Source organism: Bombyx mandarina, chromosome 02 (assembly GCF_030267445.1).
Source record: "Bombyx mandarina strain Sakado chromosome 02, ASM3026744v2".
Lineage (NCBI taxonomy): Eukaryota > Metazoa > Arthropoda > Insecta > Lepidoptera > Bombycidae > Bombyx > Bombyx mandarina.
Window position 1 is genome coordinate 6,305,110 of NC_143209.1, and position 16,879 is coordinate 6,321,988.

The 16,879-nt window shown below is 38.1% G+C and overlaps 1 protein-coding gene across 1 annotated transcript; it reads right to left on the reverse strand.

Moving 5' to 3' along the window:
• Positions 1-1,571: 1,571 nt before the first annotated feature.
• Positions 1,572-16,178, reverse strand: Galphaf (G protein alpha subunit f). Its single transcript, XM_089733760.1, is given in 13 exon segments — positions 1,572-1,713; positions 1,716-1,791; positions 2,774-2,956; positions 3,792-3,832; positions 3,835-3,909; positions 5,999-6,004; positions 8,498-8,588; positions 9,111-9,225; positions 9,625-9,722; positions 10,684-10,852; positions 13,480-13,574; positions 14,398-14,560; positions 15,956-16,178. Coding segments are annotated over 12 exon segments (1,164 nt in total). The 5' UTR covers positions 14,497-14,560; positions 15,956-16,178; the 3' UTR covers positions 1,572-1,597.
• Positions 16,179-16,879: the final 701 nt, after the last annotated feature.

Here is a 16,879-nt window from a genome sequence, read left to right on the forward strand (position 1 = left end):
CTATTGTCAACTCGTTAAATTTATTAATTAAGTGATTTTAGAGGGAAGTCACAAGGAATGACGTTTGTAATTTTATTAACGAATAAATGTTCTGTAGGTGTTTTTTTTATCAGGCGGTCCCTTGATAAGTTTAAAATGTGAATCACTCACAAGTGAGAGTGATTCAAATGGTGCGGCGTACCTTCCTTGAGGTGCGCTGCGGTAGTGTGTTACGGACTTTAGAGTTAGCAAAACAATTAAAATAGATTGTAGTCTAAGAAAACACGTACTCAGAATACGATAACATTCAACATGCTAGAAATGGGCAGATGGCACTGTACTACGCCATATCTTTATGTTTTGCGGCAAACGACAACTTTATAAAATCAGTGTAGCAAATTTTAAAATCGTCATATCGTTTACTTGGCAAATTTGAAGCACGAACTCGTCTTAGATTTCACATAATATCTAAATCACATCATCTTTGCACATAACAATATACTTACTTCCTATTAAAGTATAACAAATACATTTACTCAACAATATTTAAAATAATATGAGCCAAGAACGTTTATCGATAAAACCTACTAACATTAAAATCTTCTGGGCAGCACTAAAACCGCCATGTTTTGTGGCCAGATGACGTCACAGTGGCACGAATTTTTTGTTGACGTTTCATTTCCATAGGTTTCCTACTTCAGTGTGTTTTTTGTTGTTTGTTGAAAGAAAACTTGTTTTTGTTTATTATTTTTTATTGTAGTAAGTTCTTGCAATTAATTTTTTGTTGTACTCAATGTATTGTAATTGTTTCTTGGTTTGGTTTATTTCTTTTATTTGTTTCTTTTATTGTAAGTCCTAGTTAAATTTTGAATTTTTTTTTAATACTAGTCTAAGCTGATGGCCGTGTTGCCAATGCTTTCAATAAACAAATGAAAAAAATAAAAACTAAAAAGTATGAAATGGCATATAAATAAAGGTTCAGTAAAATAATGATGTTTATATCCTACTAATATCATAAACGCGAAACTTTGTAAGAATTTGTGCATGCATGTTTGTTACTCTTTCGCCCAATGACTACTGAATGGATTTTGATAAAACTTTACAATAATATGGTTGACACATTAGAATAACACATAGGTTATATATAATTTATATAAATATAGTGTGAATTACCCAAAATATACGATAAGTGCCAAGTAAGTAGGAAAAAAAAACTATTATATTATTATTTTCAAAATAAATTAAACTTTCCCGAAGTCAAGCAAAGGCGGGTCGCTGCTAGTGTATTGTACAATGATATGGAGTATTTCAGAATGAATAAGCAATAAAAGACTTAATTGTGTTTTCTGTGATATATTAGGAAAACAATATTTATAGCCCTTAATCACTTTTAAAATTAATTTTGAAAATTAAACAGTAAACAATATTAATAAAGTATCTAAATTTTTCTGAATGACACTGAAGAAAATCCTTTTTAAAAACCAAAGAGTTTTACATAATAAAAGTTTTTCTTTACATACATACGAATATACAATGAACGGTGTGTCCTTAATATTTATAAAACACACAAAAAAGAGAAATGAAACTCGAAATGGCCGACAAAACAATTTTATTTTATTCAATAAACGCCTATATTATTGAGCACGTGCGTCAGTATGATCTGGTGGACGTCTCTGAAGACGGTCCGGACATTGTCAGTGTCCGTGGCGGTCGTGAAGTGGAAGTAGCACTCCGGGGCCTATGGGCCTCACCAACGACGAAGCGCTCGGCCGAGGCGGCCACGGCGCGCTGCCGCTGCCTCTTGGTCAAGTCCTGGAGGAAGGCATTAAAAACTACACATTTCTCACTCTCACCACCGTCTGGTGGTAGGACCTCTTGTGAGTCCGCACGGGTAGGTATCACCACCCTGCCTATTTCTGCCGTGAAGCAGTAATGCGTTTCGGTTTGAAGGGTGGGGTAGCCGTTGTAGCTATACGTGAGACCTTAGAACTATATCTCAAGGTGTGTGGCGCATTGAAGTTATAGATGTCTACAGGCTCCAGTAACCACTTAACACCAGGTGGGCTGTGAGCTCGTACACCCATCTAAGCAATCGAGTAAATTAACCCACAGACACAGCCCACTGAACTACTCGCCAGATCTTCTCAGTGGGTCGCGTTTCCGATCCGGTGGTAGATTCTGCGAAGCACTGCTCTTGCTAGGGCCAGTGTTAGCAAGAACGTCAGGTTTGAGCCCCGCGAGCTCACCTACTAGTTAAGGCTGAAATAGCCTCTCAAGGCTATCAGCTTAGGTAGGAAAAGAGGCAGAATCTACCACCGGATCGGAAACGCGACCCACTGGTTAATTTACTCGCCGAGCCCTTCATCGCAATCGTGAATCTATATATTAATACGTGAAGCAAAAACTTTGTATCCCTTTTTACGAAAATTGCGCAGACGGAGGAGTATGAAATTTTCCACACTTATAGAAATATAGAGAAGAAGTGCACAATGCTAATTTTTTTTTTTAATAATGCATAAAATATACAATAAATCGATAAAGAAAACATTACACACACTACATACCATGTTTGACGCACACACGCATGCATACTATTTATTGTCACACTTTTGTTCTTGACGTCTGTTGTCAAATTGAGAATAGATTAAATATTGTTTGTCTTTGTTAATATTTTTTACAGTGTAGTCTTGGCGAAATTTGTGATTATAGAAGTATAAAATACCATTTAATTTGCAGAACCCTAGCGCGTAACTATAGTCTGGAGATGTTTTGTAATTGAATCAAAACAACTCACGACGAACAGACTCCTTATGAAGAGCTTGGTCCTCGTGTACTCGTCCCCGGGCGCGGCGTACCGGGAGTACTCCGGGAAGTGGGTGGCGGGCGAGCGGCCCCGGGACACCTTCGCCTCCAGCACGTCCTGCTTGTTGAGGAACACGATCAGCCCCGCTTCCAGGAGAAACCTTTTAGGGAATTTCTAATTAAGACGGAGAAACGTTTTAAAAAAATTTATTCTAGGCTTTTTAGTAACACATTGATAATCTTAATATATATAAATCACGTGCCACGTTGTTTGTCCGCGATGGACTCCTAAACTACTTAGCTGATTTTAAATTAAATTTGCACACCGTGTGCAGTTTGATCCAACTTGAAAGATAGAATGGTTTTTATTTCGATCAATGGTCGCAATATTTATTAATTAACAATAAAATGATTTCTTATGTTGGTTATTTATTATTAATTGTAAACAAAAACTTTAGCCACAGCAAAGTTTGGCCGGGTCTGCTAGTTTTAATTATAAATAAACCTTTACGGGTTTTTAGTCTCATGTTTTTATTGTTTTTTTTTTTAATAATTCGGACATTTCACACAGGTGACTAAAGATGTTGTCGGTCAATACTTGAATATTCTACTAAGTACCGTCAAATGTTCAAATAAAATTATTACCGTAAAAATAGTTTATATTGAGGATTTAAATGTCGGGTTTGGTTTGTCTGTAAGCTCTAAATACTAAGGTAAGGTAAAGCTCATCATCAGCCAGACTGTGAGGTCTGCGTGACCCATGCGTAGTGCCTCCTATGTATGTGTACATATATGTATATATATTTCATTGGATTAGTACACCGCTCGTAGTTCGTTTCCAAATGATTCTTGTCCACCTGATGGTTGTCTGCAAGAGATCGCTCTTAGCGATAAGACCGCCAATTGTACTTTTGTATTTAATGTATCGCACTGTTTATTTGTTTTTTGGTGTACAATAAAGAATACTCTCTCACTCTCTCTTTCTCTCTCTCTCTCTCTGTCTCTCCTACCTGCTCTGCACACGCCTCGAAGAGGTTCAAGGACTCCTGCATCTGTTAGTGGTGTTGTCCTCCCTCAACGTCTGATCGAAGTCGCTACAGGCCACCAGGAACCAGATCGCGTTGATACCTCAAATACCTGATTATCGAAAGCAGAGAATCAAACGTAATTTCCAGAAAAAATAGTAAAAAAAAAATATTATTTTATTTTGGCACGCAGTGGAACGCAAAATCATGTCACGGGGTCGACGACCTCGAACGAGCGCGGGCTGCGTAATGTAATCTGTGTGCTTAGTGCGGGTTAACGTTCTCGATAGCGTAAAGTTAACAGTATTGTAACTATACTGAGACCTTAGAACTTATATCTCGAGGTGGGTGGCGTATTTACGTTGTGGGATGTCTGTGGGCTCCAGTAACCATTTAACACCAGGTGGGCTGTGAGCTCGTCCACTCATCTAAGCAATAAAATAAAAAAAAACCTAATTTGTATGCAGTTGGAACAGCGCCCTAGCGGCAAACGTACGTAAACGATCCCATTCCATACAAATTTGAGTTAACTTTTACGCTTTTTTTCCCTAACCAAGCTGATGGTCTAGAGACACCATATCAGAACCTTAACTAGTAGGTGAGCTCACGAGGCTCAAACCTGACGATATTGCTAACACTAGCCCTAGCAAGAGCAAGAACTCAGTGGGCTGTCTGTGGGTTAAGAAAAAAAAACCTCGCACTAACCACACTAAACTTATTTCAAATTCAAATTCAAAATCATTTATTTCAACTTAGATTCAGTATGACACACTTGTTGAATGTCAAATCTATATATTAATACGTGAAGCAAAAACTTTGTATCCCTTTTTACGAAAATTGCGCAGACGGAGGAGTATGAAATTTTCCACACTTATAGAGAATACAGAGAAGAAGTGCACAATGCTAATAATTTTTTTTTAAATAATGCATAAAAGATACATTAAATCAATAAAGAAAACATTACACACACTACATGCCATGTATTTGACGCACACACGCATGCATACATTTATTGTCAAACTTTTGTTCTTGACGTCTGTTGTCAAATTGAGAATAAATATTGTTGTCTTTGTTAATATTTTTATAGTGTAGTCTTGGCGAAATTTGTGATTATCTAATATATAAAATTCTCGTGTCACAGTTTTCGTGCCATACTCCTCCGAAACGGCTTGACCGATTTTGATGAAATTTTTTGTGCTTATCCGGTATCTATGAGAATCGGCCAACATCTATTTTCATCCCCTAAATGTTAGGGGTAGTCCACTCCTAAATTTTTTTTTTATTTTTTCAACAAAATTTTTAATTTCTATTTTTTATGATACAACATATAAAAATACATACAATCCTCAATTTTCACCCTTCTACGATCAACCCTTATTTTTATTTGCTAATTAAAAACTAAATTTTTTTGCAAGAATTTTGTTTTTATTTTGTCATGACTTAGAATAAAAAAATCATATTACTCTGAAATTTTCACCCCTCTACGATCAACCCTTATTTTTTATTTGTTAATTATAAATTTTAAATTTTTTGGCAAGATTTTATTTTTATTTTGTCATGACTTAAAATAAAAAAATGTATATTACTCTCAATTTTCACTCTTATACGATCAACCCCTATTTTTCCATCCCGATATTTTTTATTTTATTCTATGCACAGATCCGCAATAAGGTTGCAAGATGGCAATCAAATATTATAATTGTAGTACGATAAATTCTTATCAGAGTTTATTTCAAGTTCCTTTAATTATGATTTTTTTTAAATTCAATCGATCAGTTATCCCCGCCAGGTGTCGCCTCTCATCGAGCCAAACATCACGTAGTAGGGATGAGGACGAAGCCGGTCTCCTGTCTTACTCACTATACATTTTTCAGCCATGTTTCTTTGGTTTTATTTGTGTATCAATCGTAGCTTGCCAGCCATGTTTTTTTGGTTTTATTTGTGTATCAATAGTATGTTCAGTAGGTCTGAGAATCGGCTACTATCTATATTTCATACCCCTAAGTGATAAGGGTTGTCCACCCCAAACATTTCTTATTTTTTTCTTGGTTATAATGAGATATAGTCCCCGGCACGTAACTTGGCAGAGTCGCTAGATGCGCAGAAGTCGTTTTTAGGTCTCTTTGGTTGTTAAGCGGGACGCGGGAAAGACGTAGCACCGTTCCGAGCGCGCGATTGGTGAGTCAGTCGACCCTCCCCTCCCGCACCGCGTCCACGTTCCGTTCGCTCCCGGCTACACATGCGCCTACTAAGTTGTAGGAACCCTTTGTTTATATTGAGTTTTTGTTACGAGTTGTTATTACTGTTTTAAATTTTGTTTTTGTTACGAGTGTTATTGTTTTAAATTTGCTTGCAATGCAGGACCAAATACCAATGACCATAATTATAGTCGATTCAGTCACTGAGCGTTTTATTATTTACGCCAGTGACGACAGCGACTCTTCGTTATGTCGACGATGAGGAGCCAACTCCTTCCACCAGCTCAGGTGCTACCATAAATTTAATCCAAGGGGTAGCACTATTAGAAAATGATAGTGACGACGGCGACACATAATTTTAATATTAAGTATATTTTTTAAAATATTTTTTTTTACTTTTAATTTTTTTTATTTATAACACCTAATACACTTCACGAATTCCTCTCTTTTCTTTAACTTTCTTCTAAACACACAGGCTTAAAAATAAATTATGGCAAATAAAAATTTTTATAAAATAAAATTAACATTAATAATATATATGCGGGCAATAAAAGTGGACCATTTTTTTGTTGCAATGTACACTATGCGCGACATTACCCCCACTACACCAAAACCTTGCCAACTTACGTGCCGCTTACTATATTATGTGGTTGAATGAGGTTTGTGAGAATTTTATATATTAGACTAGAATTTCCCTAGAAATCTTATTTAAGGCAACACAACGTTTGCGGGTCAGCTAGTAGAAATATAAAATACAATCATAATAGTGTACAAACTTACAATTCCAATTAATTATAGTCGAATTTCGACTACTGCGGGCCCCTAGTATAATAACAATGTTAACTCTACCACCGGTTCCAAAAAAAGCCAGTCCTGAGGAGAACCGGCGAAACAAACTCAGCGGGCTTTTTTTTGTTTTTTTTCCCAATTTTTTTTTTCATTTTTTATTTTTTAAATAAGTATTCTGAACGTATTGTGTATTACGGTTTGTGGGTGCAGATTTAAAAGTAAATCTATAGATACCGATAACTATCTACCCTAAAGCCTTGTTCGGACTAGGCGAGTATTTTCAGTCGAGTACCGAGTAATTTAGTAGCTAAATGATTGGTCTGAGCACCAAAAATTAGTCGACTAGGTTAGTAAATAATTTAGTAAAGTCAATCCATTTGTTCTATTTTTTCGGGCGAGTAGCGCCTCCCACCACGCGTCCTTGCTCACTGGCTAACTGACTAAACAAGTCCGAACCTGTTGATTAGTCGAGTTCATTAGTGGCACTTCTCAAATGGGTATCTTTGCGCTGAATTTGAGAGTGTTTTCGGACATTCTCAAACTATCGAAGTATTTTTTTGGGATCTCTTCCAATGCTAATTCCTTCAGAAGACATTCAGTAGCTCCTAGTTTATCTAAGTCGACTATTATCAAAGCCGGCAATGTGAGTTTTGGACAGTTATTGGTAAATCAGAAAAACGAATTATTGATTTTGTATTCCATTGGCAGTCACAAAACTCTTCTGAACGACATCTTAGATAAATAACAGGTTAACTATTAACCTTTATTTAATTCAGGTTTTGAACCGTATTCTTTGAAGGAGACGATTATATTCAAATCAATCTGTATCGACATATCAATAACATTTTTTTGGTCCAAATGCACAGATTGCCACCTTTGATAATAGACGACTCATCTCTTCTATCGATCCATTTTCGTACCCATAACTTTTTTAATCACAGAAATTTCCTCATCCACCTCTTCCAAAATAACCATTAAGATTAGCTTAATCAGTTTATTCAGTCTATAGCGTTGCAACCCGTTCATCTTGCAAAACACAACTCACTTGTGTACTGTACTGGACCGTAATGCGAACAATTTCTGTACAGTAGCGAGTAGCTTAGCCACTAAATTACTCAGTACTCGACTAAAATACTCGCCTAGTCCGAACAAGGCAATCAATCAAGGGCGGATCCAGCTTTGGCGCCAGGAGGGGGTCACATAGTCAAATTTAGATGCGTTCGTTCCCAAACGTTTGCCATTATACAAAGTTATTATATTATATTAAATTACTGGTGGTAGGACCTCTTGTGAGTCCGCGCGGGTGGGTACCACCACCCTGCCTATTTCTGCCGTGAAGCAGTAATGCGTTTCGGTTTGAAGGGTGGGGCAGCCGTCGTTACTATAAATGAGACCTTAGAACTTGTATCTCAAGGTGGGTGGCGCATTTACGTTGTGGATGTCTATGGGCTCCAGTTACCACTTAACTCCAGGTGGGCTGTGAGCTCGTCCACCCACCTAAGCAAAAAAAAAAAAAAAACAAAAAAAATATATTATATATTGAAGGTATGTAGTTACATAAAATCTGTATGGTGACAAAATATATAAATAAAATCATTATATTCAATTACTGGTCCACCTAAGTCCTGGAACCAGCTCAGGCGGTGGTCATGACCCCCATGACCCCCCCTGGATCCGCCATTGCAATCAGTTAGCAAGTTGTACATACCTGTATCCACTTTTTCCTTTCGCCCCTCTGGCCGCCCACGTCGAACATCCAGAAGTCTTGGACGCCGCCCTGCATCGACTTCGGTATCTACACAACCACGAACGAATTCTAGAATATTCTCGAATGTTCTAAAGAGCACCAAAAAATTATAGAAAATAAATTTTAATAATGATTTTATCGTAAAAAAGGAGCGTGGGATGCTTTTCAGGCTATTATCAAAATAACCCTTCTACTCATATCTGTTCATATAATATTTATAACTACTGATACCAAGCACTCTACACTTTTTTTACAATAAAATCATTTTTTCTTTGACTATTTTTAATTCAAATTTATTTTCTATTTTTTAGTTGGATTTACTATAAAAGCATATTTTGTTAGTTTTTTTAAACTATTATTTATTTTTCATTTTTTAGTTGAATCTCAATTTTTTCAATATTTTTTTAAATATTGAATTGTCATCGTTTCTTAATAAGTAAGTATACTAAATTTCGAGTTAATCCGACGTTTTGAAGGGGTCAAAATCATGTTCAAAGATTCCGTTACATACTAACATACATACGTCTGAAGCTAATAAAAGATTATTAAAAAACCATCAATCAACCGAACCTTGACTTTGAACTCAATTTTTTGGATCCCCGTCGTTTTCTGACGGCATCTAAGTATGTCGCTGTCCGACGGAATGTAGTCTTCTTTCTCTATCAAATCTATCCTGTCTAGGAAACTGAGAAAAAAAACGTTGCATTGAATTTAAAATTAATTTTTAACAGCGCCATCTATTGAGTATAATCTAAACATAACCATTTTGAAGCTGCGACAATAGAAGACGGTGTGTTTAATATTTCAATATCAACAGATGGCGCTGATTCGAATAATAACTCCACGCTGTCAATGAGCTTGTTTAAGTTTCGGAGTTTCAATAATAGATAGCAGTGCGTTTAATGATTTAATGTCAATAGATGGCGCTGATCTAAATAAAGTTTGAGTCTCAACAATAAATAGCAGTGTGTTTGATATCAATAGATGCGCTGACTCAGATAAGTTTTTGGCATTTCGAAAATAGATGGCAGTGTATTCAATGTTTGTTAAAGCAATAGATTGTACCATTCAAATAAATACTAACTATTCGGCGCTATCAATGAGCTGATATTCGTTCGATCGTCTAAAGCATTCCCTGACCCCGCCGTCTCTCCACAGCGACCGGACGTGGTCAAAGTAGTCCTGAAAATGCCTAATTACATAAATATTACAATTAAAGACTACAATATTTCTTAAATTGTTTTTGTGCCATCTAGCGGGGTGTTTTGGTGTAACAGAAGAAATACAGCAAATCTTTTATATTAATGTATTATTTAAGACGAACATGAAACATATTTTTTCGCCATAGAAGGCGTAAATTTTGGGTTCAGTTAAATTACGTAAAGCTTGGTACGGTAGTTTCAAAATTATTGTCCGCGAGGGCGTTGACCCCACGCGTTCCCTGATTTCGTTCGTAATACATTGCGTAAAAAATTTCGTTTCTGCTTTTTTCCTATACCGTATCACTGTGCTTAGTGCGAGTTTCTTAGCGTTCTCTATAGCGTAAAAGTTAACTCAATTTTGTATGCAGTTGGAACAGCGCCCCTAGCGGCAAACGTACGCAAACGATCCCATTCCATACAAATATTATGAGCTAACTTTTACGCTATCGAGAAGATTAAAAAGCTCGCACTAAGCACACAGTTTTTATTTTTTATTTTTTTTATTGCTTAGATGGGTGGACCGCCCACCTGGTGTTAAGTGGTTACCGGAGCCAATAGACATCTACGACGTAAATGCGCCACCCACCTTGAGATATAAGTTCTAAGGTCTCAGTATAGTTACAACGGCTGCCCCGCCCGTCAAACCGAAACGCATTACTGCTTCACGGCAGAAATAGGTAGGGCGGTGGTACCTACCCGCGCGGACTCACAAAAGGTCCTACCACGAGTAATTACGCAAATTATAATTTTGCGGGTTTGATTTTTATTACACGACGTGGAAGTCAATCGTGACCATTTGTTGAGTACGTATTTCATTAGAAAAATTGGTACCCGCCTGCGGGATTCGAACACCGGTGCATCGCTACATACGAATGCACCGGACGTCTTATCCTCTAGGCCACGACGACGAGTTCTATCTCCGTTGTGTCCCTTGTACTTGCCTCGGTGTATTCCGCAGGACCCTCACTACCCATCTTCAGTATGTACTGTTGCGATTGCACATTCCTCGGATTCTGCAGAGCGATGCTCAGACGGGACATGCTGTGAACTATCTCGTATATCGATTCGTGTATATTGAATTTTATGTGTTTAATCTTCTCTTTCCTTTCACTGAATAAAAATATAATTGTTTAAAAAACAAAAACAAAAAAAAAAAAGCGTGGGTTGCTTTTCAGGATATTATCAAAATAACCCTTCTACTCATATTTGTTCATAAATATTTATAACTACTGTTAACATGCACCCCACGCTTTTTTTTACATGAAATCATTTTTTCTTACACTATTTTTAATTTAAATTTATGTATTTAAATTTATTTTCTATTTTTTAGTTGGATTTTCTATAAAAGCGTTTTTTTTAGTTAGTTTTTTTTTAAACTATTATTTATTTTTAATTTTTAGTTGAATTTCAATTTTATCAATTTTCTTCTTGATTTTTTTAAATGTTGAATTGTCATCGGTCCTTAATAAGTGAATATGCCAAATTTCGAGTTAATCCGACGTTTTAAAGGGGATCAAAATCATGTTCAAAGATCCCGTTACATACTAACACATGCGTCTGAGCTAATAAAAGCGTATTAAAAATATTGTTAGTTGCTCTCACATTCACTGCTCCTTAGGTATAGTAGTTAGTTAGCCTGACTATTGGACCGGAGTGCGGGATTGATTTCTGCTTCAGACAGACTGGCCAATTTAATCTATGGTCAATTCTAGCACTCAGGTTCAAAAGAGCCGGTACATACCATTTTTTAAGGTATTTTATGACCTGGTAACTAAGACCTTTAAGTCATGTCTTATTTTAATTTATATTGTTATTTTTATGAAAAATGATAATATTATCTGGAGTGAAGTGAGATGACTAATTTGATATATTAATCATCTGGGATGAAATTAAAAGAAATGAGAACGAGATTATATGGGATGAAATATAATTCAGTAAAATGGTGGTCATTTACTGGAGATTTTTTAGTGAACTCTTTGGAGGATCCCGAGAAGTAACGTCCAGTGGCTTTGTTTCATTTTCCCACATTTGTGCACTTTCACAGATACGAAACAGTTAATAAACCACCGTTATTACACATTTAAACCTGAGGAAACACTAAATAGACAAAATAAAACAAATCACACAACTCCGCTCCTCGCGTTCCCGCCAAAAAGTCGGTACATACCACCAGACAAGTGCACACAGTATATTTTCACTACATTCATTATCACTACTAGTATAAAACAAAGTCGCTTTCTCTGTCTCTATATCCTTATGTATGCTTAAATCTTTAAAACTAGGCAACGGATTTTGATGCGGTTTTTTTTAATAAAGTGATTGAAGAGGAAGGTTTATATTATGTACTTAGTCTGGCCATAAATACTGTTACAATTAAAAAAATCTATTGCAAATAACATATATTACTTTTACAGTGTGTTAGTTTAATACATAAATATAAAACAATTTAAAGTATAAAAAGCTTATTCGAAGTGGTCTCCATTGGCTGCAATACAGTCCTTTAAACGTTGAGGCCAGTTATCAATAGAAGCACGCACTCTTTCCATGGGAAAATTTTCACTGCCAATCGTACGAATTGTTTAGAGACTCCAAATTATCATGGCGTTTAGAGCAAGCCGTACTCTCTAAACTGGACCATAAATCATAATCCATCGGATTAGGATCGGGACTAGACGACGGCCAGTCTTCAGCTCTGATGAAGTCCGAAACGTTCGTTTCCAACCAAGACTGCGTAGACCGAGCTTTATGACCTGGCGCCGAGTCTTGCTGGAAGGACCATTCTTGATTATTGAACATGGTGTTGTTAAGGGGCTTCACTACCTTCCCAAGAATGGTATCTTGATACACTTGTGCCGATGTTTTGATACCTTTTTCACAAAATATGGCTCAGTCACTCCTTCATAGCTAATACCCCACCAAACCATCACTGAAGTCGGATAGTGCAGTACAGTTCTTACTAAAAAAAAATCTATCTACCTATTCTTTGGTAGCCTAAGAGGCTACTCCGGTTACACCTGGATGGGTAGGTGAGCTCACGGGCACAACCTGAGAGATTTTGCTAACGCTAGCCCTAGCAAGAGCAGTGCTTCGCAAAATCTACCAGCGGATCGGAATCGCGGCCCACTGAGAAGATCCGGCGAGAAACTCAGTGGGCTGAGTCTATGGGTTAGTTCGCTCGTTGAATTCTTCGTCCAGTAAAGTTCGACAAGGACGGTGACCGGTGCTTGAAGAGCTTAAAAGCACCGAGAGTGAATCCGGGGAATCCCTTAAGACATGTTTCGGGCGATGGCGGCTTTTCGGCACCGGTCGGATATGGTTCTTGCTATGTGATGTCCGTCTTACTACTAAACTCCTGTCCAAGGTCATGCAACCCTATGACAGCATCTTCAAATAACGAGACCTCACAAGACCTCAGCTTGGCCAAGCTTAACTCTTCTGTTATCTTTTTTCTTTTTTATTGCTCAGATGGATGGACGAGCTCACAGCCCACCTGGTGATAAGTGGTTACTGGAGCCCATAGACATCTACAACGTAAATGCGCCACCCACCTCGAAATATAAGTTCTAAGATCTCAGTATAGTTACAAAGGCTACCCCACCCTTCGAACCGAAACGCATTACTGCTTCAAGGCGTAAATAGGCGGGGTGGTGGTACCTACCCGTGCGGACTCCCAAGAGGTCCTACCACCAGTGAAACATAAGGAAAGTTAAAGTTTAGACAGGAGGGTGGGTACATACCTCGCGGAGAATCCGTGCACGTGTAATATCTTCATTTGTTTTATGATTGTTGTCTTCCCGCTCTCCCCCGTACCCAATAGCAGAAGTTTTATGGCCTGGAAGAATATATCGGGGATTCTTTTGGATCGTCATTGGAAATGTCGTTTATGCGTCCACGTGAGTATTCCTGAGGCTACTTCAAATACGTTTAAGTTTGGGAAAAAAAAGCTACAATGTGATTGCTCTAGGTAGAAGCTTCATGTATATGGTATTTTATTTATTTATTGCTTCGATGGGTAGACGAGCTCATGGCCAACCCGATGTTAAGTCGTTACCGGAGACCATAGACATGTCCAACGTAAATGCCGCCACCCACCTTGAGACATGAGTTCTAAAGTCTGTTTTAATAGTTACAACGGCTGCCTCAGGCTTAAAACCGAAACGCATTACTGCTTCACGACAGAAATAGGCAGGGTGGTGTTACCTACCCATGCGGACTCACAAGACACCCTGCCACCAGTAACTATGTGCTTAGTGCGAGTTTTTTAACGTTCTCGATAACGTAAAAGTTAACTCAAAGTTGTATGCAGTTTGGAACGGCGCTGTTAGCGGCAAACGAAGGCAAACATTCCGTCTATACTTACAAATTTGAGTTAACTTTTACGCTATCGAGAGCGTTACAAAACTCGTTTCGCTTAACGAATAGCAAAAGAGTTTTATTTTATTATTTTTTCCTACCTGTGCTGATAGCCTTGAGAGGCTATTTCAGCTTCGCCCTAACGTGTGTTGGTGAGCTCACGGGGCTCGAACCGGAGTGATGCTAACACTGACCCCAGCAAGAGCAGTGCTTCGCAAAATCTACCAGCGGCTCGGAAACGCGACCCACTGTGAAGATCCGACGAGAAACTCAGTGGGCTTGACGGACCAAACAGTACTTACACCGTTATAATTTTTAATCCATTGCTTTATCTGTCTGTCTATCTCAATTGAGTGCTCCTGGTCTTCGTCGTAGCCTTTCATGCAGGGTAGCAAGCGCATTGTATATCGAAAACCTTAATATTAACTACCCACTATTCAGACTTGTCGATGGAACGCGATCGCGCTGAAATTACAAAAAAGCATTTTTTAAGGGATTTTATGACGTGGTAACTGAGACCTTTAAGTCACGTCTTATTTTAATTTATATTCATATTTTTATGAAAAATGATATTATGGAGTGAAATGAAATGAAGACGATTAATTTGAGACATTAATCAACTGGCATGAAATTAAATGAAATGAAATGGGATGAAATATAATCTCAGTAAAATGGGTCATTTACTAAGATTTTTTCAGTGGACTTTTTGGAGGATCCCGAGAAGTTACGTCCAGCGGCTTTGTTTCATTTTTCCACATTTGTGCACTTTCACAGATATTAAACAGTTATTAAACCACCATTATTACACATTTAAACCTGAAGAAACACTAAATAGATAAAATAAAACAAATCACAAACTTCACTCCTCGCGTTCCCGCCAAAAAGTTCAAAAACGCATTTGACCTTCTATTTTAGACTACCCGAGCCGTCATTCATCTTGGGACATGAGTTCGACGTTCTGTTTTTTTATTTATTGCTTAGATACACCTGGTGTTAAGTGGTCGCTGGAGCCCATTGACATCTACAACGTAAATGCGCCACCCACCTTGAGATATAAGTTCTAAGGTCTCAAGTATAGTTACAACGGCTGCCCCACCCTTCAAGCCGAAACGCATTACTGCTTCACGGCAGAAATAGGCAGGGTGGTGGTACCTACCCGCGCGGACTCACAAGACGTTCTACCACCGGTATATAACGATATTTTATAATGTTTGTCGCATTCTTCAAGCCGGAATCGCGGTACAAGCAGCAAAGTCCGTGATATCCGAATACAGAACAGTATATTGGCGCGTCCCACAATAGGCAACAATTTTTTTTTATTGCCCTTGTAGGCAGACGAGCATACGGCCCACCTGATGGCGAGTGGTTACCGTCGCCCATGGACTTCAGCAATGCCAGGGGCAGAGTCAAGCCGCTGCCTACCGCTTAATACTCTCCACAAGCCTCGTTTGAAGAAGGACATGTCATAGCGCTCGGGAAACACCGTGGAGGGGAGCTCATTCCATAGCCGGATGGTACGTGGGGTAAAAGTGGTGCGCTCGCAACTTGGTGCACGTGAAAGAAGTGAAACTTCTTTTGCGGTCTGTAGTATTGCGATTTTCTTCATTTTTCATCCTTAAATCTCTCTTGTTATAGAATGCTGTGTATAAGAGAAACGGCCTAGCTTGCTTTGTCCCTTCCCTCTCATCACGGTCGATTGGTTCGCGAGACGCTGTCTATTTTCTCACTCTCGCTCTTCCTAAATTGTATCTTTTTTCTCTATCCGTAACGAATCTATCGTGAGTTAAATTTTACTCTTAAAGCGCTAAAGAAGTTTCACTTCAAAAAACAAAAAAAGCAGTAAATTTGCAAAATACTTACCTTACCATCCAAAATATCTCTACAAAACAATTACAATGTATATATAACAATTATAGTCGAGAAACACCTTTAATTTGTATTGAAACAAATACAATATTAATCACTTTATCGTAGATTTTTTCAATGAAGGCAAAATTATACGGTGGCAAACAATTGTTTAGATGAAATTCCCTTTGATATTCATAACAGAAAACCTAAAAATAATACGATACGACTCACTGAAATCACGGCTAATGTAATGATTAAATGTCATGTAAAATTTAATCAATAAAATTATCATTATTTTATCAGATATCATTAGCGATATCGTCGCATTCGTGTTTACGATTTTTCTTTAAAACTATACTTAGGAGATGTAAGTGAAAATTATTTTTACCTGAGATATTTTTTTTTGTGTTTGGTGGTACATTTTTTTTTATTGCCCTTGTAGGCAGACGAGCACACGGCCCACCTGATGGTGAGTGGTTACCGTCGCCCATGGACTTCAGCAATGCCAGGGGCAGAGCCAAGCCGCTGCCTACTGTGAGGTACTGCAAGGGTGGTTGGGTGAAGTCACGTGCTCAGGAAGTAACTGACGTAGGCCTTCAAAGGAGGCGAGTTAACTCAGGTCGTAACTGCGAGGTAATTTTTTTATTTATTGCATATTTGGGTGGACGAGCTCCCGAGTGGATAAAACCCACCCTAAGTACAACCCTATCGGATCCTCTCGGTCCACTCTGTGCCTTTGGGAATTCCAAGCACCCCGATCACCGTCTCTCGTCCGATTCTCGTCGAATGCAACCAAGAGTTTGACGTGAAACTTAACCCACATACACAGCACACTGAGTTTCTCGTTGGAACTTCTCAGTGGGTCGATAAGGCCAGTGTTAACAAGTCCTCTCGGGTTGAGCTTTGTGAGCTGAGAACTTGTTTGTTGCCCTAGAA